Below are 27199 nucleotides of genomic sequence, written 5' to 3'. Positions count from 1 at the left end.
AGTGGCCTAGCCCTGCCGGCAGTCCAGAACCTTCCACAGTCCCATGAACCTTCGGCCTCTGCCCCTGTGAATCCCCTGCTGCCGGAAAGCCCTCTTCCCAGTTGGGCACTGGCCCCACGCACCCTGCACCCCAAACCGACCGGAGCTCACCCTCCCGGCCCCTCTGTGCACAACCGCACCCCTGCCCGCAGCTCTGCCCGCAGCCCCGAGGCGCCTCCCCCCCCGTCAGCGGTGAGCCCCGGGACCCTCGGCCCATGGCCCAGGGAAGTACACAGTAAGCGCTCAAAAGTGAAAACACTCATTGGCCTCATGAGCCTCTCAATCTATTCCAAGTCATGTCAAGCTTGGAACGCAACTGGAAACGGAGCTTCTGTGATAAGTGGGTTTTTTAAGGAGGCACGCCATTTGCCACTGAAGAAAATTCTTCTGTGTGCCAACGCGGTGGACGCGTCATTTGCACATTTATTGTGCGCTTGCTGTGTACCAACACGGTGGTGGCCTGGTGAGGGGCACACGCCTCCGGCCCCTTGGGAGGGCTCAGATTGTTGTGGAAGATGCCGGGCAGTGGGGGTCCAGGGCTGGGGGTCCAGGGCTGGGGGTCCAGGGCTGGGAATCCAGGGATGGGGGTCTAGGGCTGGGGGGTCCAGGGGTGGCGGTCCAGGCTGGGAATCCAGGGCTGAGGGTCCAGGGGTGGCAGTCCAGGGCTAGGGGTCCAGGGCTCGGGGCCCAGGGCTGGGGGTTCAGGGTGGGGGTCCAGGGGTGGTGGGGCAAGGCTGGGGGCCCAGGGCTGGGGGTCCAGGGTGGGGGTCCAGGGCTGGGAATACAGGGCTGGGGGTCTAGGCCTGGGGGGGGCCGGGCTGGGGGTACAGGGTGGTGTTCCTGGGCTGGGAATACAGGAATGGGGGTCCAGGGCTGAGGGCTCCAGGGCTGGGGTCCCAGGGCTGGGGGTCCAGGGTTGGGGTCCAGGACTGGGGTCCAGGGCTAGGGGTTCAGGGCTGGGGGCTCCAGGGCTGGGGGTCCAGGGCTAGGGGCCCAAGGCTAGGGGTCCAGGGTTGAGAATACAGGGTTGGGGGTCTAGGCCTGGGGGGGGGGGCAGGGCTGGGGGTACAGGGTGGTGGTCCTGGGCTGGGAATACAGGAATGGGGGTCCAGGCCTGGGGGCTCCTGGGCTAGGGGTCCAGGGCTGGGGCCGCACAAGCAGCCCCACACAAGCAGGGGGAGGGGATGAAGGACAGGGCGCCCCAGCACCTGGAGGTACACGTCTACCAGCTCGTTCTGCCGGAGGATGTAATAGATCTTCCCCGCCTGCAGCCACGCGTGCGCCTCCTTCTCCTTCTTCTGCAGGTCGATGAAAATGCCCAGACTGCGCTTGGTGTAGTCCAGCGCGGACCTGTAGGCCCTGGGATTAGAGCGGGGGTCAGAGCGCGCGCTCCCGGGCCGGCTGTCCCCGGGGGAGCGGACCAGGCTCTTCCTGGTGCCCGTCTGTCGGCTTCGGCTCGCCCGGGGAAAGTAAGGGAGGCTTTTTGGAAGGAAACGGGGACGGGGAGCGGGCCATTCTGTCCCTGCCCCACTCCCCGGACTCGGGCGCGACCTCTCTGGGTGCAGCGGGGAACGTGTGTGTGGGCAGAAATTGAGAGACAACCTAGGCCAGTGGTTCTCAAACCCCAGTGTGGCCGCGGGACCCTATTCCCAGGGTTTCTGCCGCAGCAGGTCTGGGGTGGGGCCCGAGAATGTGCTTTTGCGGCGAGCTCCCGGGCGATATTCTCCCCCACTTTGAGAAGCAGCGATCAAGGTCACTGCCCGTCGGTCGTGCTGTGAAACTGAGGCCCAGGTGGGAGGGGCAGAGGCCCCCCAAGTCCTGTGGAAACCTGGCTCCTTCCCTGCCTCTCAGTGAGTCCCCAGCCGGGAGGGGTGTTACCAGTGACGTTCCCGGGACCGTCCATCTGATCGGGATGGTCAGTGTGGGCGTCACAGGGGACAGAGGACCCTGAAACCCTGCCCCGAAGAAGCAGGTGGGACAGCCAGGTATTTCCCTGCGGATGAGAATCCTTCAGGTACACGTGGCCACTGTCCTCACATCTGAGGGGACGGCTGGGAACAGACTGCCTGGCCCAGAGCTGGGCTGGCTGGTGGACACTCAGGGCAGGCAGAGGTCAGCTTACAAAAGCCACCGTGTCACGAAGAATGGCCCAGAAACGCACGGTCTGCCTCCACTGTGGTGTGTGCGTGGAGACGAGGGGACACCCTTCAGGGGAACCCTGTGCCACGAGCGCTGGTGGGGACACCCCCAGGCCGGCCAGCTCGGAGCTTATCTGACACTAAGGAATGAAGTGGTCCCTGAGGAGGGGCCACCCCAGGACCAGGGCCGGGGTCCTCCCCGTCCCGCCCGCGGAACCGGCCCTCACCGCTCGGTGCCCAGGGACAGGTAGAGCCGGCCGATGGTCTCCAGGAGCTGCCCCTCCAGCACCTTGTCCGCCACCCTGCGGGCCAGCGACAGCTGGAACTCGTGGTAGACGACGCACTGGGCCTCACTGGGCATGACCGTGCTGTAGAAGTGACAAAGCCTCTGGACGGCACGCAGCTGGCCTGGGCGGGGAGAACGAGAGGAAGGCATCGCCGTCACGCACGGCGGTGACATCTGCAGGGTTTGAAGGCCCCTGCCGTGTGCCTGCCTCCTCCGTGACTCTAGTGGGGTCAGTGCAGCGGGGAAACTGAGTCCAGACCGGCTACGCGATCCGCCCCGGGCCGCACAGCCAAGAGCACGCCGTGACGAGCCCGCTGGGGCACGTCACAGACACGGCGCTGACCGCGTCTACACGTCCCGGGCCCGGGGGTCCTGGCCAGCCTCTCCCACCGCACCGGGCTGCCTGCTTCTGCTACACAAAACCCCTCCTGGGGTGACGGACGGGGGCTGCCTTCACCCCACGCCGACGAGGCAGGGAGCACCGGGCTGCCCATGCCGCAGGCGGGCACACTGAGTCTGGGGCACACAGCACGCAGTGGGGCTGCGATTCAAACCCAGCTCCCGGCGTCCCGGAGCCAGCGCTCCCTCGCGAAGCCAGGCTCCGGCCGAGAACGGCCGGACGCGCTCCCCGCCAAGCGGACCACCGACAAGGGCACAGAAGATCAGAACAACACGGTGACCGGGGAGACCGCACATATCGCGTTCTCAGTCGCCAAATCACCGGGCGACGCTCAGTACATGTGAGAGCCTGACGTCTTACAGAGCATGATCTCCGGCGACAGCGGGATGAAACCAGGAATCGGTAACGGACGGGAGATCGGGAAATCCACGCATACGTGGACGTGACAAACGCACTGCCAGACGGCCGGGGGTCGCGGGAGAAATCGCGACGGGAACCGGAAGGTACTCTGAGATGAGCGGAAGTAAACGCACGGCAGAGCCTGACCCTGCGGGATGCGGGACGCGGGACAGCCGTGTTTAGAGGGACTTTCTAGCCGTAAATGCCTACCTTAGAAAAGAAGAAAATTTTCAGACACAAAGTTTAAGCTTCCGCCTTGAGGAACGAGAGACAGGAGGTAACTACATCCAAAGTGAGCAAAAGGAAGGAAAAATAAAGATTCAAGAGTAAAGATAAAATAGTGGCGTTGAGAATCGACAAAACAAGAGAGGGAAACGAATGAAACTGAATGACGGATCTTTGAGAAGATTCACAAAATGGACTCATCTGCAGTCAGACTGAGGAGAAAAGGCATAAATGGTCGGGATTAGCCGTGGCACCGGCCTTACAGAAGGGTTTATGCCAACAAAGGGCAACCCAGAAACAACGGATGAACCCGGGGAGACCCAAGCTGCCAAAGCCAACTCAAAAAGGAGCAGAGGGGCCCCCAGGCTCCTCGAGGTTCAGCACGGGGCAGAGGGGACAACAGGCCCGTGAGCACAGACGGGACCCGCCCGAGGCCACCGGGCACATCTGGGGACCCAGCTCTTGCTTCTTTCTGGAGATCCACAGGGTCCCCTTCCAGGCTCCGTGAGCGTCCGAGTGTTCTACAACCCTCAACGGCTCCCCGGGGCTCTCGGGAAAAATGCCAAACCGCAGCCTGGGGTCCCTGGCCCCTGCCTAGCGCCCCCAGCCAAGGTGCTCGCCACCCACCACCCGAGGCACCCACCCCAAACTCTGCATCTCCCTGCATGGCCCAGCTACCCCCAGGGCCTTTGCACGGGCTTCACCGTCTGCCTGCCCTCCATCCTATGCTTGGCTAAACCCTCCTCCACACGGAGGTCCCACTAGTCGGGACCGGGAGCCCCCGTCGTCGCGGCTCCCGTGACCCGGGCATCTGTTTCCCGCACTTGGCGGCCGGCCCCCGTGAGGACCGCACGGGTGCCGTTTGTGGCTGGAGCCTGCACAGAGCCTGGCGGGCGTGCTCCCACGAGAGCCGCCCCGCAGCCGGCCTCGGAGGCACACCCGCAAGTGCCTGCGGGTTCCCGCCATTCGACACTCTCGACGGCGGGAGAGTCGAGAGCCCCGGGCGCGCTCTGGACGGACGTGGGGAGAAGACGCGTTTTCTTTCCGCGAAGCCAGCGTGGCCGCCACTCACCTTCCAGGTGGTCCATCTCCGCGGCGACCAGAAAGGCCCACTCGTAGTAGCACTTGGCCTGCCGGGCGCGGGCCCTGCGGGCGCACAGGCGGCCCAGCCGCAGGAGCACGCAGGTGAAGTCCTGGCCGCCCTCCCCGCCGGGCAGCCGCGAGAAGAGCTTCACGGCCTCCCGGCAGTAGTGCTGGGCCAGGCCGCCGGCGCCGGCCCGCAGGCACAGGGCCCCCAGGTTGGCCAGCGCCACCGCCTGGTTCCTCCGCCGGCCCCGGCCCCGCGCCACCCGCAGGGCGCGGTAGTAGCCCTCGGCCGCCTGCCGGGTCCTGCCCGTCCTCGTCAGCGCCACGGCCGCCATGTTGGCCATCACGCCCTCCCGCTCCGCGCCGGCCAGCGCCCCGTCCCGCACGCACTCGAGGACGCCCAGGGCCGCCGGGCTCCGGCCGCCGAGCACGTGCAGCCAGGCGAGCGCCAGCAGGTAGTCCAGCGCCAGGCGGCTCCCGGCCCCGGCGGCCGCCTCCGCGGCCTGCGCCATCAGGGCGACGGCCCTGCCGTGCTGGCCGTGGCCGCTGTGCAGCCGGGCCAGGCTGGCGCACAGGGGCCCGCGCAGCGCCCGGCCCGCGCCCGGGCCCAGGGAGGCCAGCGCCCGCCGGAGGAGGGGCGCGGCCTGGGAGGGCGGGCGGGGCAGGCGGGGGGCGTTGCGCAGGACCAGGTCCACGCTCCGGAGCGAGCCGCGCAGCGAGGCCCGGGCCCGCAGCGAGGCCGCCCTGACGCAGCCCAGCGCCAGGCGCGGCAGGCACCGCCGGCTGTAGGTGTCGGCCAGGAGCAGGTAGCAGTCGGCGGGCCAGGCGGCCTCCGGGGAGCCCCAGGCCTCGTGCAGGAGCAGTAGCCGCTCCAGGAAGGGCAGGGCCTCCTCCGGCCGCCGCAGGCGGGCGTGGTGCCTGGCCAGCAGGAAGCAGGCCCGGGCCTCGGCCTGCGGGCTCCGGCCGGCCACGGCCCGCCGCAGGGCGTGCGCCAGCAGCTCCGACCCGGCCTCGGTGCCGCAGCCGTGGCCGGGCGTCCCCAGCAGCAGGGCCGCGGCCTTGGGCGTCACCTGCGCGCACCTGTCTCTGTTCCTCTGCTTCAGGTGGATGGTGGCCAGGCTGCAGTACGCGGCCGCCACCAGGAAGAGGTCGCCGAAGCGGCCCCCGAGGGCGCCCAGCGCCTCCTCGAAGTACACCCGGGCCTGGGACAGCTTGAGCCGGCGCACGCACAGCCGCCCCAGGAGGAAGCAGACTCTGGCGAGGGCCATGGGGAGGCCGGCCTTCTTGGCCGCCCCCCGCGCCCGCGCCAGGAGCCCGGCCAGCTCCTCCTCGTCGGTGCGGCCGCCGCACAGGGCGCTCAGCCCCGGCAGGGAGAGGTCGTACAGGCCGCGGAAGCAGGCCTTGTAGCCGGGCGCGTCCAGGAACAGCAGCAGCGAGCCCAGGGCCTCCGGGTCGGTCCGGTCGGCCCCCGCGTCCAAGCAGAAGGGGGGCTCCTCAGGGTCCGGTGGGCTCGCGCCGCCGGAGGCCGCGCAGAGACCCCAGGACTCCGGCTCCTCGGGGCAGTCCTGGCGGGACTTGAATTCTTCCAGAATGTTCTTCACCTTCTGTAGGGTCTCGCGTGGCTCTGGGTCCAGGTGAGGTGATTCTGCAAATCACCAAAACCCCCGGGTGGATGAGAGGCCGACCTGGGCCTACGCCGGGGTAAGGGACAGACATCCCTCCCTCCAAGCCTCGGCACCCCTGTCAGCTGCTGCCCGAGCCTCCCCTACCTGAAGCCCAAGATTTATGCGCAATGCCGAGCCCAGCGCCTCGCACCCGGTGGGGACTCGGTCGTGGTTATGAGAATAGGGATCGATCTGGCCGAGCTTTTTGCCGAGTAACCCCTTCTGATGCTTCCTGTTTGAGAGCACCGCTCAGCGATCAGCGTCCTTTCCCCTCCAGGAAAAGCCACTTAACGGATGGACACGTCCACATTCCTGGCTGCCCCCGCCTCTGTGGGATTTCCCCAGCACTTGGGGGTCTCCCGTCGGGTGCAGGACTCCCGTGACATCATCATGGGCCAACCAGAGCTATGGGGCAGCACGTGCTCAGAAGCCACGCCCAGAACTGATGAAACCCGCCTCGATGGAGGACAATGTTTGGGTCCCTGGTCCAGCTCTCGCCTGGGACCACGTCAGCTAGGACCCCCTGGGTCTCCACCTTCACCCTGGCTGCTTCGAGAATCTGAGGCCCACAGTTACTAAAGGGTTAAGAAGGAAAGGGACGAGGCGCTGGAGAACCTGGGGGCACCCGTACCCAAAAGTGCCCGTGTGCTTTGGGCTGTCGGCTTTGGATGGGGTCAGTACCCAAAGACACAGCCAACGCGCAAACAGCTACACTTCCTGCTGGAAAAACACGAGCTTAAAGGGGAATTTGTTTGCAAGGGAAGAACCAGAATCTAAAGACTCTTCTGTTTCGAGCTCACATAAAAAACATGTTCAAAACGAACGCGCTCTTTATTCGTCCGTAAAGTCGAGGAATAAAAAAGAATTCACTGTGGTTCAGCAGCAAACGTCTGACCTGACTAATCCGACGTGTAGGTGCGAATGCGCCCCCCCAACCTCGCCGCCCCCACCCCCTCCCATCCCGGCGAGTCCTGCCCTCCTCACCCAGCAGAGGCCCGGGCTGGACGGAGGGCCCGGAATGGCCCCGGACGTCCTGAGCCTCCCCATCGAGTACCCCAAGTGGCCCTTCCCTGTCTGCGCTTAGGTGGACCCCAAAGGGTCCTCGGGCATTCAAGTCCCCAGGTTCTCCCCGAGGCAGACCTTCTGTGGGGGGGGGGGGTCAAGATGGAGGTGTGGAGGGAGAAGGAGGGGGTCTCCCTTACCAGCTCCCAGGGGAAGAAGCAAATCTTTGAGGGGCTTCTCTAGCGTGAGACTCCAAATCCAGCCCCCGCACCCCCTTCGCCCTCCAAACCCAGCATTTCACTTTCTCAAAGCCGAGAGTTTCAGATGCTCTAGGTTTCAAGAAAAGAACCCATGGCCAAGTACAGGCCCAGGACCCCCACCTCAGCTGGGGACAGAGCGGGGGACAGCCACGGCCCGGGCAGTGGAGGGGACCCCCCCCCTTAGCTGGAGGGCTGGTGTGTTTGCAGGGACCACTACCACAGCAGGGGGGAGCTTTGCCCTCACCTCATCCCCTCCCCCTGCAGGACGGACCCCCTCCCGCCTTCCCCGACGGAGGTGTGAGGTCCCCGCACAGAGCCCCATCCACACCCAGCTCTGTGGCTTCTGCCGGGCGTCATACCCCCGGGTCCAGCCCCTTGCCCGGAGGGACGGTGCCGTGTGGGGAGAACCCACCTTGTTCTTCCGGCGGCTCAAAGTCGGTCTCTTCTAATCTGTCTGAGAAGGGAGAGAACAGAGGCATCACCCTCCGGCCAGCACCTCCAGGTCGGGGCCATGTCGGGATGGGTGGGGACACCCGGACAGACACACTCCAGTGACCTGAGGGGCTGCAGGGCTGGGGGGATCCCCTGGTCAAGAGGCCAAGCCCTTCCCTAAGCCTCAGTTTCCGCCTCCTGAAAATGGGCTGACGCTAATTTGCTGGGAAAAGACGTGTGAAGTGTGATGCCAACTCTGACAAATGCACAGGCTCCGGGAAGCTAAGGGGCGCCCGGCGGAAGGGGGCCCCCAGAACGTCCCCCCTAGTGGGGGGCTGACATAGGTGCTAAGGTCAAATTTAAGTTTGCCTGTTTAGCAAGAGAAACCAATTTGTGGGACCTGGAAAGTTTAACTCTGTTCTGGTGGAAAAGTTCCTGATGTGCAAGTCGTGTCTGCTCCAGGGCCGTGAGGAGTGTGTGTGTGTGTGTGCACATACGTGTAACTGTGCTCGTGTGTGTGCATGGATGTGTAGGTGTATGTGCGTGTGGATGTGTGCGCGTGCATGTGTGTGCTGCCTTATTTGAGTGTGCACGTGTGTAAGTGTGTGCACGTGTGTAAGTGTGTGCGCGTGTGCTTCATATGAGTGTGCTGCGTGTATTGTAAGCGTGCACATGCATGCCACATGTATGTGTAAGCGTGGGTGCACATGCGTGTGCTGCACATATGTGTGAACGCGTGTGCGCACGTGTATACTGTGTGTGTGTGTGAGCGTGTGTGTAAGCGTGTGTGCGCACGCGCGTTCACCTCCGTGCACAGGATGAAGGAACCGGCTAGAGAGCACCCCCCGCCCCAGGCGGTCCCCCAGCGGGTCTGTTCCCCTGTCGCCTCTGTTGCCGATGACACGGCTCCCGCCCCCGCGCCCCCTGCACGGCAGCCGACAGAGGGTCCTTCCTGAGCGCAGGGCAGCGCGGGGAGAGGGAGCAGCACCGTCTTTAGGGGCTGGTGGCCCTGGGGTCCGGCAACCAGGCCAGCCCACAGCCACGCGAGCCCGGGCTCCTGGTCCTGTCACGGAGGGCGGTCGCTGTCACCCAGACTGGCGGAGCGGCAGCGCGTGGGCGGCGGGCCGGGCCCCGGTGGACGGCGGGCACGCCTCGCGGCCACTGCGGGCATCTCCCTGCCGCTCGCCCCGTCCCCCTCTCTGCCTCTGGCCCGCTGCCGTCCCTACGGGCCCCTCAGGCAGCAGCGGCACCTGTGCGGTCACCTTTAGGAGCCCCGGGGCGGGCCTTCTTGAAGGGACACGGGGAGGGGCGTCCGGAGGGGAGCACGGGGGCCAGAACAGTCCGCGCTCCGCGGAGGGGACAGGAGCCCGAGCAGGCCCGGTGCCGGCCGGCCGGGTCTCGGGGTCTCCCGGTTCAGCTGCAGACCCTCTTGTCCTTCTGGGAACCTGCCCACAGAAACCGTCCTAAGCACCCAGGGTCCGACGCAGGTCCTGCGACGTCCCCGCGGCCAGGGGGAGGGGAGGGAGGAGCCGTGCCCCCCGCCCCCGCGGCGCCCTCACACCTACCCAGGCTGTACACGGTGCGCGTGTCCGCGCCGGACATCCTCCTCAGCAACTGCCTGGCGTCCTCGTCCGAGAAGCGCCCTTCGTTGCTGAAGAACGACCTTTCTTCCTCATCGAGAAAAATCACGTTTTCCAGCCTGGAGAAAAGAAGGCGCTTTATGTACAACAGCACGTTTCCTGCCCGAGACCCCCATCTACTCTCTGGTGTGACAGACACCCCCGTCACACCTGCTCTGTGCCCGGCGGCCAGGTCGCCGGGACAGAAACAAAATAGATCCGGCCCGCAAGGCCCGCCTGGTCCAGCTGCAGGCAGACGGCCAGGAGCGGGAGAGGCTGCTACAGACACGGCGGGTCGTGGCAGCCGGGGAAGGTGAGCTCCTGGGCAGCCTCCAAAGCCCCGCTTCAAGTGCCCCTTCCCCTGTGAGGCGGGTTGTGACAGCTGCAGGCAGAATGTACGTATCGCACGTACGCGGGTGTGCACGTGGGCGTGCACAAGTACGCGTTACAAATGTGTGCGTGTGCACGTGTGGATGTACGGGTCAACCCCTTCGCGTCACGAGCTCCCGGGCTCCCCACGACGCCCAGCACAGAAACGGGGCGCTCCTGTCCCCGCCAAGTCAGGGAGATGAAAAACGGGAAGGGGAGAAGGGAGAGAAGGAACAGGCATTTTTCGCCCGTGGGACTAAATCACCAGCGTTACGTGAAACTCTGAAATGCGCCTGGAAACTGGAAGGAGCTATTTTGAGACGTTAAAGAAAATCTCAGAGTAGCTTCTGGTACATTCAACAGAACAGGCCCGTGTGCCTCAAAAACGTCAGTGTCCTAAAGGACCACGAGACGAGGGAGGAGAGGCTGGTGGCACGAGGCCTGGAACTTTCTCTGGTTGTCCAGGACACGACTGGGACGCTGGCAAACCCCGAGTGTGGCCCGCAGGGCGCTGTTCCGTCACCGTCCCCATCCCGAAGGGCGCGCGGCGGTGCCCAGGCGGGCGTCCTGGCTTCAGGAGGCACGCGCCGCGCCACTCGCCGGGAAAGGGGTATCCTGCTTACAACCCACCCCCGACGGCGTCAGTACGAGAAGGAAAAGCGGAAGACGAATGTGACAACGTGCCAACCCTTGGGTGATCGGGGGGAAGGGATTACGGGAATCTGACGCTCGTCTTGCAACCTCCCTAAATCTGAAATTTTGCCAAAATAAAGGAAAAGAGCAGAGGCACCAGGAGGTGGTTCATTAAACAAAGGATGAAAACCCAGGGTCTGGAACAGGGAAGATGTGCAGTCGATGTTTGTGGAGCGAACGAGGGGGTCCGCGGGGCTTTTCCAGGCTTCCTGCCCAGGCCGCGGGACGTCAGGGCCAGAGGACCCCTGAAGACGGGCGTGGGAGGCCAGGTCCAGACCCAGTAAAGGCCCTGTCCCTACGCCCACCTTCTCTGGGCTCATGACTGAGGTCTTGACAACGATGCTTCAAGCCCAGGGGAACGGAATTGCCACCCAAGGATGGGCACAGCTGTGCCCACTGACCGCTCCCCCAAGGACACCCCTGCTGCTGCCCAGGGCCGCACCGTGGGGACACTCAGAATTCTCAGAAGGGCAGGGGCGGGCATGTCACCAGCAGGGTGTGGGGGGTCCCACAGGGAGAGGAGCAGGTCCCCAGGGATGAGCCGTCGGAGACGGGGCCTGGGGGCCAGTGAGAGCCCCAGGAAAACTGGAGGTCAGGGATGGAGGGGGTGTCTCACGTAGGGGCACACGTGTCAAAGCGGACTCGTTCCGGAAGGGGCCTGACGGCAAGGGGCAGCCTTTGACATCGCGGTCACCAGGGTCTGTGTCGTGGGGGGCCTTAAAGGCCAGGCCTAGAATCTCGGGCACCTGACTTCGGCTCAGGTCATGATGTCGTGGTCTGTGAGTTCGAGCCCCGCGTCGGGCTCTGTGCTGACAGCTCGGAGCCTGGAACCTGTTTCAGATTCTGTGTCTCCCTCTCTCTGCCCCTCCCCTGCTCACACTCTGTCTCTTCCTCTCTCAAATTTAAACATAAAGAAGAGAAGAGAAGAGAAGAGAAGAGAAGAGAAGAGAAGAGAAAAGAAAAGAAAAGAAAAGAAAAGAAAAGAAAAGAAAAGGGAGTGGCAAGGTGTATGGGGATGAATAGTGTCCCTCAAAATTCATGTCCACCTAGGGAGGTGATTTATTCAATGAAGGGTCTTTGCAGATATAACCAGTTGAGGTGGGGGTCACACTGGGGTAGGGTGGGCCCTAATCCAGAGACTGGTGTCCTTATAGGACGAGGCTCGGAGACACGTGCTGGGGTGAGGAGGCCGTGGGAAGACGGAGGCAGAGACGGGGGTGACGTGGCCACCAGGAGCTGTAAGGAGGGCGCCTCCAGAGAAAGTGGGGCCCTGTGGCACCTTGACTCTGGACTCCTGGCCCCGTGGGCTGGGACGGAATCTCCACCTGCTGAGCTAAGCCCCCCGCGTGGGATGCCGTGTAGTTCAGAGAACAGCCCCGGGCTGCACTTGGAGGAGGGACACGAGGGGTCCAGGTAGGAGGCTGACGCCAGCCCTGGGGACAAGGGAACAGGTGCCCGGGCGGTGGCGAGGGGGAGGGTCAGGGGTGCCATCCGGGACCTCGTCCACGTGTGTCACCAGGCTGCCCCCGGGGGTAGGGGAGAGGGCTCGGGAGAGGGCAGGGCCTCAGCCACTCACTCAGACACTTGGCCCTGCACACTGATGTCACTCGTGCGCACAAACCCGACCTGGCCCGAGGCCGTGTGCCGGCCCAGGCACCAGGGCAGGCCGGGCACCCGGGCGCCCAGGACCTCGATGACGTCACCGCCTCGGAAGCTCAGCTCTTCAGGACCGGAGCCCTGGTAGTCTGCCACTGCTGAGGCCAGGCCCACGGCTGCGGAAAGGAGGCCACGAAGTCAGTGCTGGGGGCGCACCCCGGGGCTCTTGTCCAAGAACAGCTGGTCAGGGTTGCAGCGAAATGTGGCCACTGCACGCAAGGGGCTGGACATCTAGGGGCCCCCGGAGGGGGCGCTTCCTCCGCACAGCGAGCATGGGAAACTGAGGCCCAGAGACATTAACTAACTTGGCCCGGGGCCGTCTGTAAACATACATCCCTCTCCCTCGGGGCCTCGCAGCCACGTCACAGGTATACAGGGCCCTGCCAGCTTGGGGCAGAGCAGAGAGCACTGGACCAGGAGCCCAAGTCAGAGCCCCACTCTGGCCTTTCGGGAGAAGACCCAGCACCTAAGCCTCCAGACCCTCATGAGCTCACGCGGCAACATCAGCGGGAGCCTAGCCCACCCGTCCCAGGGCCCTCTGAGGTGTCTCAAGTGCGGCTGGAGAGAAAGCAGTGCTTGATGGGTGCTCTGTGAACGGGACCCTCGGGGCTCCCCGGAGGCAGCGACGGGGACGCGGCCCGGCTTCCCCGCACCCCGTGCGACAAAATCCGGGCCAGCCGGTGGACCTCTCTGAGCTTCGTTGTCTTAGCATGAGCTGCAGGGGATTCTAGCTACCCCCTCTGGCTTGGGGAGGATTCAGGGCCAGCACAGAAGCTTCCAGAATGCGGGTGCCTGCCCCTCCTTGCCCACGCCTTTCCCAGGGGAGAAAGGCCAGCGAAAGCATTTACCCATCAGAGGAACGTCTGACGTCACAGGGCCGCTCACGGAGTCGTCGATGGGGTCCCAGGCGACCCTGAGGGCCCACCTGGAGGGAGACATGAGAGGATTTCAGATGTGAGGCGAGTGGACGATGCGTAGACGGGATAAGTCAGCAGCCCCCAGGGACCCAAGTAAATTTCACCACTTGCCACCACTATGCACATACAGGCACACACACACCTGCCCAGGTGGGCAGCCTCAGACCTCGGCATGTGGCCGTGCCTGCAGGGCGTCCCCTGCCCGTCCTCCGGCTGGCCTCCTGAGAAACCTCCCTCCATTAGCCCGGGGCAGCAGCCAAGCCATTGCCAACTACTTCACAGATTCTAAACATCAGGTCATCGACTTTCTCTCTTTGCTTTGGCTGCCAGGAAGCTCCAAGCCAAGTTAACGCCCCACGCTCAGCTCCTGAGCAAGAACTGGCATGCTACCCAAGCTTCCTCTGCCTTGGTTTTCATTTGTACAGATTTCCACATGCCTCCTTCCTACAGGTGCACGGTAGGCAGCTGGCTCCCTCAAAAGCTTTTCAGAACGAGCCAGAACACGAAGCAAGGGCTCCACGCTGCACAGCCTGGTGCCATCGAATGCCAGCCCTGCCAGGGAATGTCAGCGTCCCCGGGCAGCTCGCAGCCCTGAGGCCCAGAGCTGGGCTCACTGTCACGGCCACACACCGGAAGCAACAGACAGGGTCAGGACCGGGTCTGCCTGGAGCACCGTCCAGCCCCTCTGGCTGAGGCTGGACCAGCGCCTGGGGGCGGGGGGCGCGGTGGGGGCTCCAGGAGGCCTGACGACACACAGGACGGGACCGGCCGGAAGCGGAGACACAAAGGTCGGTACCTACTGATGAAATGGAATCAGAGGTTCCGGAGCGGCCACCGCTGCCGTGTCCTGGGAGCACGTGCCGGGGCTGGGCGCCTTAGAGTCCGCTGCCGGGGCTGCGTCTCCCTGGGGGACCCCCGCGGCTCGCCCCAGGGGCTGCGGGCCTGCGCCCCGGGGGCTGGTGGTCACTCTCACGTGGCGGTCGGGACACAGGACAAAGAAAGGGCCTTCGAAGTGACAGACAGTGGCCTTCAGTGTGGGACCCACCCGTCCCCGCCAGGCCGCACGCGTGAAGGCAGTCCTGCGGGGTCTCCCCAGCCCCGGTCTCTGCCGCCCCCCCCCCCCCCCCCCCAGACTGGAAGGCCGGCGCCGGCCTGGAGTCCCAGCTCTGCTCACACCTGCCCGGGGAGCCTCGCTGAACCTGCCCGGGGGCCTCAGTTTCCCTTCCTGTGGTCCCCAGGGTCCTGTCTGCCAGGACCACCGCCGGGAGCCCGGCCACAGCCGGCCGCCTTTCTTCGCGTCCGCAGCCAGGGTGAGACCGGCAGCTGCGAGTCCTGTTTGCTGCTGACCCGACCCGATGACGAGGCCACCTCGGCGCTCAAAGCAAGACCGCGTCGGGTCAGGACCCCGGGATGGCGGTGCCACTTGGCAGAAACGCTTTTTCTCTTCTTTCCTGGGGGCCTGGCCAGGTTTCTACAGCGAAGTGACAGGGCCTGGGCGCTTCATGGCTGGGGTCCCCCCCACCCCCCGCATGCTCCTCCCTGCACGAAGCCCCCGTCCGTCCCGGCGTGCACGCCGGGGCCTCCAGGACCCTCCTGCGGCCCGTGGCCCCCGTGGCCCCAGCATGGTGTGCCCCCGGCCGACGTCACCGTCATCATGCAGCGCTCACCCTCCTGGGCGAGGAGAATCTCCTGTGTCCGTGTCAAGGCTTCCTGGTCCACGTGGACTTGGATGGTCGTCTCCTCGTCTTCGCTGGGCGCAAGCAGCCAGAAGGCCTGGTCCACGAGCAGGTTTTCCAGGCAGTGGTGAGTGAAGCCTGGGGGCCAGACGGGCCTGGTGACCGGCAGGCCCCAAAGGGAGACGCGGAAACCTTCACAGGCCGGCGCGGGGGGAGCCCTGCCCTGCCCTGGGGTCTCGAGGTGCCGTCTACAACCCAGGCAGCCCCAGGTCTGACCACCTGGGCTGTGAGTGGACCGGCCGTGACTGTGGGCGACACACTGGCCTTCTGTGACCCTCAGTCTCCTCGTCTCTGAGACGGGACAAGAGCCTTCGAGGTCGAGTGTGCTGGGGGGTTGGCACAGCCCTGCTCAAGGTGTGCAAGACGCCGTTGCTCTCATTGTCCACTCTGTCCGTCCTCAGACCCAGGTGGTGGGGCGAGGTCCCCGAGAGGACGCGGCCAGACCCTTGCGGATGCCTCCCAGCAGGCTGGGGGCGCTTTAGAAACAGAGCGCTTTGGATGAGCTGGAAATAACCCGGTCTGCGCTCAGCCAGTCTGAGCTCAGCGTCCCCCGAGGTCTGGCCGTGCAAAGCTACCACACGGTGCAGCGCCGGGAGGAACTCGGAGCGCGGCCCAAATGCGGGAACAGATGGGCGTGCCTCTGTGTCCCCACCCATCACACCATTTCCCCCCCCCCCCCCGAGAGCAGGTGAGCGAGCCCCACTGCCCAGGCCGTCGTGAGCAACCCTAACCTGAAGCCTGATCTATGATATAACATGCTAGGCGTGTGACAAGTGTCCTCGGGGGGCGGGGGGTCCCCATAACCAGCTCTGAGAAGGTCACCACCTTACCAAGAGCGTGGTAAGTGGAGAACTTCCAGATCTCTTCGAAAGTCTTAAACGACACCACAATCCGGTCCTGGTCACTGTGGATAGACAGCAGCCTGGCCGATAACTCCTTATGGGGAAGAAACAGTCCCGGGGGCCGTCAGGCATCTGACGGCCGGGAGGACGGAGCTGCTCGACAGAAACATGGTGATAAATGACCCAGGCAGGGGCGGAAGCACAGAGCCGATTCCTTGACAGCCCGAGGCCGGGGCCCTCGAGCCAGCCGTGGCTCCCCGGTGCCTCTGCCCAGCCCCGCTCCTTCCCTGAGCCCCTGGGGGCTCAGACTCTGGGCCTCGCTCTCGGTGACTCCGCACCAGGGACAGCAGGCTCTCAGGCAGGCTGCGCTCTCAGCCCCGTGCAGCCCCTTGTCTCCCAGCCCCTCCCGCGGCACTGATGCAGATGTCCACGCTCACCCTGCACCCGTCTCCTCTGACCCCCGTCCCGTGAACTAACTCCCCTGCTGGTGATGGGGCATTGGAATAACACCAGCAGGTACAAGGCACAGCGTCGTGTGTCCCGGGGAAGGGGAGCTACCAGGGCCCCACCTGACACGCTGACGATGGAAGCCACTCTTCTAATCTGGAGCCCGACCCTCGGTAAGCGGCCCGCGGGATTCGGCCGCTTGCCTGGCCCCACGAAGGGCGGCCAGTCCCGGGGCACCGCGCTGGTGCTCGCGTGCCGTCTGGACCTCCCCCTCCTCCCGGGGCCACCCCTGGCCTCTGTCCCCGTTCTCAAGCCCGGGGCCCCCGCACCTTCGCTCACGCGGGCTCGTTTTCCTCCCAGAGGAGCCAGACTCACCCCCAGCACGCTGGCCACTTCCCGGCTGTCATTTTCCAGCAGGCGGAGCCGGGCCCGCATTGCCCGCTGCAGGCTGGGGTCTGGAAGCCCCGTCTTCCTCCGCACGGCCAGCAGCTGCAGGGTCAGGTCTGGAAGGGGCCAGCGCCCAGCGAGCACTCAGCAAAGTCACGGGAGTCACCGTGACCTCCAGCCCCGACCTCTCCCACCGCCGAGCTCCAGACGGGGGCGTTCGAGTGTCAGCAGGCACCCCAGAACCCACCGTCCTGCCCCCAAACTGACCCTTCCGCCTCTGTCCCATTTCCAGAAGGGCCCCCAGCCTCCTCCCTGCAGACCAAGGACACCTCCCTGCACCATACGGCACGTGGGTCCACCAGTGAGCTGTAAAACCAGGCCCAACCCACCGTGGCACCCCTCCCCGGGGCCCCGGGTCACGCCCTCCCTCCAGACCATTCTCTGGTCCACGGAGAGCCGGGGGGTCCCTGACACTGAGCTCTGGCTCGCTGTCTGCCCCAGCTCTCGGCACCCCCCAGGCAGTGCCGTCCAGTGTCCTGAAGGGCGGCCGCCAGCCATGTGGGGCCATCGAGCTCTTGAAATGTGGCCAGTGCATCCGTGGGAACTAGATTTTAAATTTTATTTAAGTTAAATCGGAACAAAAGCTCCCCCCCAGCCTCTTCTGTCCCTCCCATCTAGCCTGCGGTCCTAGGACATCAGGACATCCCCCACCCTGCCCCAGGGCCTTTGCACTCACCACATCCTCCACCTACAGCACTCTCTCCCAGATCAAATCCTGGCCTGCCTGCCTGGCTGCCCTACAATTCAGATCTCGGCTCAAGTGCCCCAAGCCCACCCCCACCCCTGTCCTCCTAAGAGGCCTCCGAACCAGGCTGAGATCCCCGGGGCATGGACTGCTCCAAAGAGGTGGAGGGGGATGATGCAGGAGGAGAAGGCAGGGGGAAGGGAGAGAGAAAGGTGGGGGCGGAGAAAGAGAAGAAGGGAGATGGGGAGGGGAGTACAGGGGAAGGGAGGGGAGAGAAGGGCGGTATGGAGACCTCTGGAACCTGGAATCGGCCCCACTCCCCCAGCAGGAAGCGTGGCCGACATTTCACAACTGGTTCTGAGATGAGCCCCTGCTCCCGTAAGAGGGCGGGGCTGCAAACCAGACCCAGAAATAATCTGCCGCTTGCTCAACGCGCCCGGTCATCCCGAGTGACCACAAGGCAGAGCCGGCTGCCCGGAAGGAAAGTCGGAAGAGGAGGGTGGCGAGGCAAAGGTGAGCCACTAACAGCGCCGGGGTTCCCGTGCCACCACAGCTGGGGGTCAGGAGCAGGGGCTCAGGGGTAGGGGGCTTCTGCCCGCCCCTCCCCCCCCACCACCCAGGGCTGCCTCCCGCATTTGCGCCCCGCAGAAAGCCCCCCTGGCCCTCGGGGCCCCCTCCCCAGAAGTCAGTCCTCGGCCGCCGCTCCCAAGGGCCCTGCTCCTTCCTCTGCGTCCCTAACCCGGTCATGTCCCACCTGTGACGCCTCCCCAGAGTGTCGCTTCCCCTGCATGTGGTCCAGCCTACTGGGCCGTGTCCCCTCCTCGGGCAGATGCAAACACAGGCTCCACAGAAGCCCTTTCCAAAGGCAGACAAACTCCAGCCTTCGGGCCCCAAGTGGACATGCAGAGTCCTGGGCCCTCCCCCAGCGGGGCTGGATGGGGACCTGGGCACGGGACCCGGCCATCTGCATCTAGGCAGTCTCCCTACCCCCACAGCCATCCTCAGGCGGGAAGTCTGGGGACCACACTTTGAAAATCACTGGGTTAGGGGCGCCTGGGTGGCTAAGCGTCTGACTTCAGCTCAGGTCACGATCTCACGGTCCGTGAGTTTGAGCCCTGCACTGGGCTCTGTGCTGACAGCTCAGAGCCCGGAGCCTGCTTGGGATTCTGTGTCTCCCTCCCTCTCTCTCTCTCTCTCTCTGTCCCTGCCCTGCTCACACTCTGTTTCTTTCTGTCTCAAAAATAAATAAACATTAAAAAAAAAAAAAGAAGAAGAGAAAATCTCTGCGTCAGACTTTCCTGAACCCGCAGGCCATGGGACAGTGAGGGCGCAAGGGGGGGCGCCCAGGGAGCCCACATTCACGTCCCCACCCACACTGAACCCTGTGGCGCCATGTGGCATGTGAGGACATCTACCTGTGGGGCAGGTTCCCATCTGGCCGGGAGGGGTCCCAGCAGCCGGCCCAGAGCCGCCAGGGGCCGGGGAGGCATCTGCAACACAGCAGGTTTGGGGTTCAAGGTCAGAACAGGCACAAACCCCCCCAATACTTCTGGAGGAAAAGAGGTGTGTCCGCACACCTGCGAGGGGACGAGGACGGGGCGGGTGTGAGGGTCTCCCTGTGCTGCAACAAACGGCACGAGTGTTGTCTTGCTGTGCCGGAGTCTAGAAAGTTCTCACCGGCTAAAACCAAGGTTTCGGCAGAGCGGGCTCCTGCTGGAGGCTCCGGGGGGTGGGGTGGGGGGGGTGGTCTGTCTCCAGCTCGTCCGCCCCCCTCGATCTCTGGTTCTTCCTCCAGTCTCAGAGCCAGAAGCCCGGCAGCCTCAGTGTCTCTGATTCTGACCCTGAGGTTTTCTTCCCATCTCGGGATCCTCGACTTACCCCCACCCCTAAAATCACTTCTGCCATACGTTCTGGGGATTAGGACGTGGACTTCTTTGGGGCCACCGTTCTGCCGACCCCAGAGGAGAGGTGACAGCCCGGAAGGAACCCAGAGTCCGGGGCAGACAAGGCTGTGTCCTGCTGAGTCTGCACCAGTCGCTGACCGAGGGTGAACCGCGCCCCCTCGGCCTCGTGAGGTGAGTAGGGCGCGGCTGACAACCCGGCTAGGGTTGTGGAGACACCCCGAAGTGCAGGGTCGGTGGAGGGGGCTCACGCGGGGGCCAGAAGGGAGGACGGGCTCTGCAACTGAGCGACAGCCAGGAGTCTGCTGACCGGGCAGGTGTCTGACTGCAGGACCCCTCCCCCTTGGGTACCCAGGAGGGCCACCCTGGCCCCTTCCGTGTCCCTCACACCCGGAAGGACCGAGATGACAGACGTGATGTGCCTTGTGAAGCTCTGTTCCCATCCTCCCAGCGCATCCATCATCCACTGGCCACTCAGCTGGGCATCTCCTTGGGCAAGCCCCCTTTGGGAGACCCCCAACGGGCAGCCAGGCGGGGGACCGGGAGGAGGGAGGAGACATGAGGACAGGGGAGCCTGGGGAAGGGTAGGAGGCACAGGCCGTCCCTGCCTCGGGGAGGGTCTTTCCCCTCCTTCCCTCATCTCCAGAGCCCAAGGAGGTAGACAGCGGGGTCCTGGAGATCCCCTTGCCACCCCTCAGGTTCCCAAGTGGGGAAACCGAGGCCCAAGTCAAGCCAGTGACAATCAGGATTACACCAGGGCCCGGGCAGGAGCGTGGCCATGCTTCTCAGAACAGCCTCCTGAGCCCATGTCTCTGGGTTCATCTCCCCCCCCACCGAAAGAGGCCCGGACTGGTCCTTGCCCGGTCCTTCCTGGCCACTGGGCCCCTCCCAGGGCGTCCTCCTCAGAGGAATGGGGCCGTCCCATGCTGAGCAACCCCAGGGCTTTATGTCCTGAGGACAAAGCAGGACTGCGGGAACGCAAAGGTTTGTAACAGAGCCATTCATCGAGGTGCAGCCGTTCTAGAACTTTCCCAGCCCCCTTCCCCTTCGCCACGCCAAGTTCTGCTATCGCGGACACGCGCCCCTGGAGACACACTAGCTGGGCCCCCGTCTCTCGCAGGGTGAGAGGGCACTCACTGGGCACGGGACTCTGTTTCGACACACACCCTGGCCGCAGACACGGCTCCGTCCGCGGGCGGCTGGACAACAGGGAGGACGGTCCGAGCTGTACTCACCACCTCTGACCACAGCCTGGGCTTCCTCGGGCCCCACGCGCTCCCAGGCGACCGACGAGCTCACGGCCACTCTCTGGACCTCGTGGCCGCGGCCACCGCCTCCTGAGGGCCCCGCAGGCCTCCTCCCCATCGGGGCCGGCCCCTCGCCAGCCGCGTCCCCTGGGCCCTCCATGACGGGCGGCGGCACCATCAGCACCGGGGGCTCCGCATGCCCGCTGGCCGCTGTGGGGAGAGGAGAGGGTGGTGGTCAGCGCTGAGGCCTCTCCGGGAACACGGGTGCCCACGGAGAGGCCGCCACGGGGGCCGGGATCAGGAGAGAAGCCTCTGCTTTGCCTGGAGGGTGTCTGCTTCCTTTCAGAGGTCTGTCCGTCTGTGCGTCACTGCCTCCCCGGCTAGGACGACCCTCCGAACCCCCAAGCCCCCAGCCACGTGCTCTTCCCGAGACGCGTGCGGCGTTTGCCCGGTGAGGAGGCCAACACCGGCCTCGCCTGCAGGTGGACAGACGGGGCCCCGTTCTTGCCGGCCCACGGGCCACTAGGAAATAGCTCAGAGCCCGACCCGTCCTGGTGCTCGAACATCCCTGCAAGCGCTGGATGGATGTGTGGGAACAGGGAGCAGAGAAGTCCTCGCGGGGCACCCGGCACCTTGCATTTGAGATGAGTCCCCCCTCGTGTCCCGTCCAGCTAGCGCTGAGACGGACTCCCCCAGAGGCAGTCACTCGGGTCCGACTCGCACAAGCCTCAGTGTCGCTGTGAGTTCCCAAGAGATCCCGTTGCCCCTTACAGCGACCCCCTCGGCTCCAGCTGGCTCAGCGGGCTCGGCCTGGGCTCTCGTGGGGCCGCTGGAACGCGGTCCCATCCCACTGGTCAGGAAATGGGCCAGGTTCCGGGCCGCCGCGGAGGAAAGGAAGCAGGTGGGGGACGGCAGGGAAGGAGGAAGTGGCCGAGGCAGAACCGAGGTGGATCGGGCCACTGCTCCCCACTCCGGGCGCCCTTGGGCCTCCCAGCCTCCCTCCCCCGACCGCCCCCCCACCAGGAACTGTCATCAAGCTTCACTCGTGCCTGGGGTCAGAGATGAGAGGCTGTTACAAATGGACACACGGTGCTCCTGGGGTGGGAGCTCTGTCACCACTCAGGACACAGGGCAACACAGAGTCCCCTTTCCAAAGGAAGGGGGGGTGGTGGCAGGGCCAGGGCTGAGGAAGGGAGGGGAGGACTCCCAGCTGTGGCCATTGGGACCGGGTGCAGCCAGGTCTTGGGGACACAGGTGGCAAGGGATGGCCCTGCTCGGTCACGTTTCACATGGAGGTTGCTGAAACAATGCTAGGACGCACAATTAAGGGAATCCCCCTTATTTCGGGCCTCCCTGATCCCTGATGATGAGCTATGGGATTTCAAGCCAAAGCCGGAACAGGCCGGCGGGAATCCCTCTGCACAGAGCACACAGAGACAGGAAAACACCCCCGGCCCCCCTCTCCGGGGACAACAATGCCAGTGTGGCTTCCTCCCGGCCCACCCCCTTCCCGACGGATGCTGGGGAGCAGGGCCCGGGCAGCGGACAGAGAACTCGGAGGCAGCAGCGTGGAGCCCCCAGCCTGGACAGCCCCACCGGCCCCCGGCCCTGTCTCCCCAAGGCACCTGCTGCCCATGGCGGGAGGCAGGACGCACACTGGGGCAGCCGGGGAGGCGCCGTGGGTCTGGGGTGCAGCCCAGATGAGGTGAAGGCCCCCAGAGGCGTTGAGCACCCCCACGAAAGCTGAGGAGCCACTGAAGTGTTTAAAGCCCGGAGTAGCGGGTTTGGTTCTGTGCCTTGGAAAGTTCCCTCTGGCACTTGTGCAGAACGAACCGAGGAGAGTGGAGACAGGGCCGCCCTGGGCCTCGGGTTTATTTCCTCCCCTCAAATTTTCACCAAAAACAAAGGGGCAGCTGGACCTTGACTAGACCCAGTGTGGAATATTTTCACAACTATTTACAGAACCCCATCCGTTCAAAGCCCCTGTTCCCGCCTCCCTCCAGACTCCCCAAACCCGAGGACTGGAGAGCGAGCCGGGTTCCCGGAAAGCCACCCGCACGTGCCAGGGCTGGTTCCGGGGCAAAGAGAGCTCTCCTGACGCTGGAGGTGAGGGGAAGGGCGCCGGGCAGTCAGGAGGGGAGCAGGGGGAGGTGGGGACCGCGTGTGGAGGGGCTGACAGGTGGCCGTCCATGTCACCAACGGCACGGTGGGGCAGAGCCCCAGAGACAGCCAGACGTCCGAGGTCGCTGCAGCCCTGCTGTCCCAAGTGGGGGCAAAGCATGAGTAGCCTCACAGCTGGGTGAGTGGAGAGCGAGGGCGGGGGCCCAGACCTCAGGCTCCCACCCCCTGACCCCAGGGGACAGGCCGACCCCTCCCGCCTCGTGCTCCTCCCAAGCTGAACAGGATGAGCAGGGTCACCGGTAAGGCCCCCGCCCGCCCTCCTTCCTGGCCTTGGGGATTAGTGGTCAGGGCTCCCGTGGGAGCCCCTGCTCGGCCCCCGACACACTCAGTCCAGCCACACGTGTCCTCCACGGGCTGGGCACCAGCAGGCGTCCCAGGGGCACTGGGTAAGCGGTGGCAGCTCGGCCGGTGGCCACGCACGCCACAGGCTCCCGGACGGTGACTCGGGGGGGGGGGGCCTCGGCCCCCAGGGGCTTTGCCCGGCCCACCGCCCCGCGGACCCTCCGTTTCATTCCCCGAAATGCTAGAGCCACTCCTGCCGGGGCCTTCTCAGCCCATTCCAAGCCAGGATTGCCTCTAAGATCCGAACGACGAAGGCGGAAAGAAGGAAAAGTCGGAACGGCCACAATAGCTGCAGAGGCAGGGCTCCCCGGGTTTCTGGTGCCCCTCGTGTGGCCTTGCCAGACAGCCCCTCACTACGGGAAACAGGGACCCTCCCCCCCCCACAGGGACCAACACTCCCCCAGCAGCCCAAGGCCCCCAAGGCTTACAGAGGCGATGCCCCTGCCCCTCCTCCAACCGGGACCTGATTCCCATCTGAGGGGCACAGCCTGGGGGGGTCAGGAGGCACCTGACCCAGGGAGCGGCCAGCACCCCACCCCCCCGCACACGGCCAGGCCCCGCAGCCCCTCCCCTCTCCAGGGATGCTGCCAGGGCCCAGGGGAAGAAGCCCGCTGGGGTCTGCAGTCACCCAGGGCCGTCTCCACACAGCCTCGTCACTCAGGCCCTGGTGCCTGCACCCCCTGCTCTCCGCGCCGTCTCCCTCCTCATAAAGCACGAGGCCCCCTCCGCATCTTCCTGGATATGGCTCCGCGTGCCGGCCGCCCGCCCCAGCCCCCAGCCACGTCCAAGCCCCAGTTGATTCTTTCCCTTCTCGCCTCACCAACTCTGCTCCCCACACCTGCTCCCGCACCGCTGCCCGCCACAGGTGGATGTCAGGACCGGGGCGCTCAAGGGGCTTTGAGGTCAGTCCGCCGTCCTTCTGCCCTTCCATTGCGAAGCCCACGCAGGGGCCCAGGCCTCCCACCCCGCCGGCCACGTCACCCTTCAGGGGACAGGTCCGCGTCCCCACCTTGGGTACAGGAGGGGCCCCGGCAGCCGGATGTCAGCCTTTCGTTCTGCCCGCCTCTGCCCGCGGGTCAGGACTCGCCCGTCCGTGTGTGCGTCCGGGCCATCGTCCGGGCTCCCGGCAGCCTCAGGGACAGCTTCCTGAGGAAAGGGGAGGCTTCCTGGGCTCACGGACCCTCCCCCCTGCTCAGTGATGGATGTGCCCGAGCAGGCGGGGCCCCCAGTGACAGGCCTCAGCCCGGGGTTCCTAGTCGCGGCCGGAGATGAGGAAGTGAGCCCAATCTCTGCCCAGAGTTCCCTCCCCGCTGGTTCCTATAATGGCCTTGCCTGGCCTCACAGGCCGTGGCTCCTGCCGTAGACGCGGCTCCCACACTGCCGGGGCTGCTGACCTGCGGTCTTGGGGGGCTGCTCGCTGGTCACCATCAACGGCAGACTCTCCCTTCCGGCCTTTCCCTCTCTGTTCGGTGTATCTGGGACAAACCCAGGGGGCACCTGCTGGGTCCGCAGCAGCCCCCAGGCCCTGGCCAGCGCCCAGCCCAGGAGGGGGGAGTATGGCCCCAGAGCACAGACACGTGGGGTCGATGGGCCGGGAAAGCCTGCGTGCCCCCCTCAGCCCACCTGGAGGGTGAGAACGCAAACTCGCGCCTCACGGGGACGTCGACGCAGTGAACAGATGGTACTCCAGGGTGGCAGCTGGCACTTAACAAGTGTGGGTTTAGCAGAGGGCGAGATCGTACCCTTCCAGCCCGGAACACGTTCAGGGAGGTCTGGTCGGAGCATTCACTGGGCTCGTACTGAACAAATACCTTGTGGGCCCACGCAGACCTTGTCCAAGCTCCAAGAAGCATCTCTTCACAGCTGTCTGGTCACCCCGGGACTGGGGCGACCAGTGTCCCCCAGATTCGTACCCACCAGGGAACCTCAGAAGGCGTCTTATAAGAAGAGGAGGGACACAGACAGACAGACACGGGGTGGGGGCCATGTGACCACAGAGGACAGACGGAGGATGCGGCCCACCGCCCAGGAGCGCCTGGAGTCCCAGGAAGAGGTGGGAAGTTCCCTCCCCTGGAGCCCCTGGAGGGAGCTGGACCCTGGAGACACCTTGAGTTTGGACTTCGGGGCCCTGGACCGCGAGAGAGTCAGGTCTCCTCGCCGGCTGCCGCGTGTGGGGCTGTGTCGCGGCAGCCCCGGGGAACTAATTCACCTGTGACCCCCGCGCCTGCTTTCTCTGACGGAGGCAGGGTGGAGCTCACCCACGTCATGGGATTTTGTGAGAGTCAAGTCAGAACGGCCCATACGGGATGCGTCGTGGTCACTGACAGCGGTGTTGACGTTCTGAACAGACAGCACCCCCAAGTGCTAACCAAGCACGGCCGTTTAATCTTCGTAATGACCCAAGGAGCGGGGGGAGGGGGCTGCCACTGTGCCCTTTTCACAGGTGGCCAACCTGAGGCTTACAGCCAGGGACCCGGCCCCGGGGCCGGGGGGGGGGGGGGGGGGGCACACATGGGATTCGAACCCAGAGGAGCTGAGCGCAGCACCTGTCTCGGGCCCCCGCCCCGCCTCCCGCCAGGAGTTCAGCCACAGAGCTGGGGGTCCTGGGGCACCTGGAGGGGTCACTGGAAGCCGGGAGAGGGTCTCAGTTGGTGTGCTGGGAGCACGTACCCAGGGCAGGACCTGGCATTGGAAATCCTGGGCCCGTGTCCTCCCCCACGACCGTCTGGTGGGTGCCCCTGGTCAGGGCACTCGCCCCATCTAGTTGGCGGGAAAGAGGCCCAGGGTTGGTGACCTCGGAGTGGCCAGGCCACCGCTGCACAGCCACCCTGGGCTGTCTTGGGGCGTCCCCTGCGGTGTGTGCCCGAGGTGGCACCGTTCCAGGGCGGGGGACAAGATCCCCGAGACCCGGAATCCCTTATCGCAGGCCGCGTGCTCAGCCGGGGGACAGGCCAGCTGAGCGCCCGCACGGAGTGGGGTCAAGCGAGCTCACAGAAGCCAGGCTGGGCCAGCGTTCCAGAGTTCCGGCTGCCGTCTACTAGCCGGGACCCAGACCTCCGGGCTCCCCAGGCCACAGCTCTGCTCCCACGGTCCCAACACAGCAGAAAAGGCTTCGAGAAATCCAAAGTTGAGAGGCTGTTCTCAGACCCCACTGTGCGCGGCAAGACCCGGCTCCGGGGCCAACACCTGCCCCGCCCGGCCCAGCGCCCCCCATACCTGCTCCCGCTGCTCAGACGACGCTCACCGCGCGGTCGGGGGGGGGGGGTGTGCGGCAGGACCGCAGGCACCCGGTGGCGGCTCCCGGCCCCTCGCTGGCTGGCCCCGCGGGCTGTCCCGGCAGCCGGGCCGGCCGACCGCCCACAGCCCAGCTGTCTGCACCGCGGCTGCCACCACCCCCTGCTTCCTGCCACACTTCCTCCCTGCGCCCCGGGCCGGTGGCGAGAGGTTGGCCCAGCGCGCCTGGCGTTGATCATTAGCTCCTCCCTGGACCAGCTCCAGGCCCGGCCGCCTGCCCACCGCCCAGCCCCCAGGCTGTGAGAGCCGGGGAACCACCCAGGTTCCAGCCTGGGCCCCGGGCTTGGGGAAGTGCACCAGCGGCTGGCCGAGCGGCCCCGCCAAACCTCAGCCCTGCTCTGTTCCTCTTCCACTTGCCCCACACGGACACACACGCACGGACACACGTGCAGCCCCGTCCCTCTGCCAGGTGCTACCCCAGCCCATTGGCTCGCCAGGGACAGATCGGGGTCGGACCACAATTCTCCTTGCTCCCTGACTTCCCACCGGCTCTGGGCCCCACCTAGGGACCTGGGCTCCGCTCACCAGGGGTTGGGGGGAGCTAAGCAGGGAATGAACTGGGGTCAGCCCGCAGCCCCGTCCTCCCGTGCGCTCACTGAGGCAGGGGCACGGCTCCAGTCGCCGGCCCCAGCCGGGCCCCAAGAATCACGGCACGAAAGCCACCTTCTCCCCTGTCCTGTGCTCAGACGGGCCAGGCTTTCACACCGGCCTGGATCAGACCAGGAAAAAATCTCCAATTCAGTAGAAATGTGACTGTTTCACACACAGTGAAACTGAGGCTCAGGGAGGTCACGTGATATGCCCAAGGCCAGTGACGATTAGAAGAGCCCAGAACGGGTCTGACAGATGCCAAAGCCCCGAGGCCGGGGTTTCTAAGGGCCGCACTGCTGAC

At 65.3% G+C, this 27199-nt stretch overlaps 1 protein-coding gene across 8 annotated transcripts in view; it reads right to left on the bottom strand.

Annotated features, from left to right (window-relative positions):
* SH3TC1 (SH3 domain and tetratricopeptide repeats 1) overlaps positions 1-27199 on the bottom strand; it is a 46992-nt gene that overhangs the window by 6204 nt on the left and 13589 nt on the right. The window contains exons 1-16 of one of the 8 annotated variants that reach the window (XM_032593019.1): positions 26230-26401; positions 25684-25773; positions 24023-25353; positions 20479-20700; positions 18758-18832; positions 16586-16713; positions 15752-15857; positions 14853-14999; positions 13986-14190; positions 13117-13193; positions 12189-12384; positions 9497-9630; positions 7912-7953; positions 4560-6218; positions 2405-2585; positions 1248-1398 (exon numbers count right to left, since the gene is read on the bottom strand). In XM_032593019.1, coding sequence (XP_032448910.1) covers positions 1248-1398; positions 2405-2585; positions 4560-6218; positions 7912-7953; positions 9497-9630; positions 12189-12384; positions 13117-13193; positions 13986-14190; positions 14853-14999; positions 15752-15857; positions 16586-16713; positions 18758-18832; positions 20479-20668 — 3291 coding nt within the window. In that variant the 5' untranslated portion in view covers positions 20669-20700; positions 24023-25353; positions 25684-25773; positions 26230-26401. The other 7 variants (XM_030314294.1, XM_030314284.1, XM_030314291.1 and 4 more) reach the window with 7 other exon arrangements.

Source organism: Lynx canadensis, chromosome B1 (assembly GCF_007474595.2).
Source record: "Lynx canadensis isolate LIC74 chromosome B1, mLynCan4.pri.v2, whole genome shotgun sequence".
Lineage (NCBI taxonomy): Eukaryota > Metazoa > Chordata > Mammalia > Carnivora > Felidae > Lynx > Lynx canadensis.
Note: the sequence above shows the minus strand (reverse complement) of the source record. Positions and strands in the feature narration are given on the sequence as shown.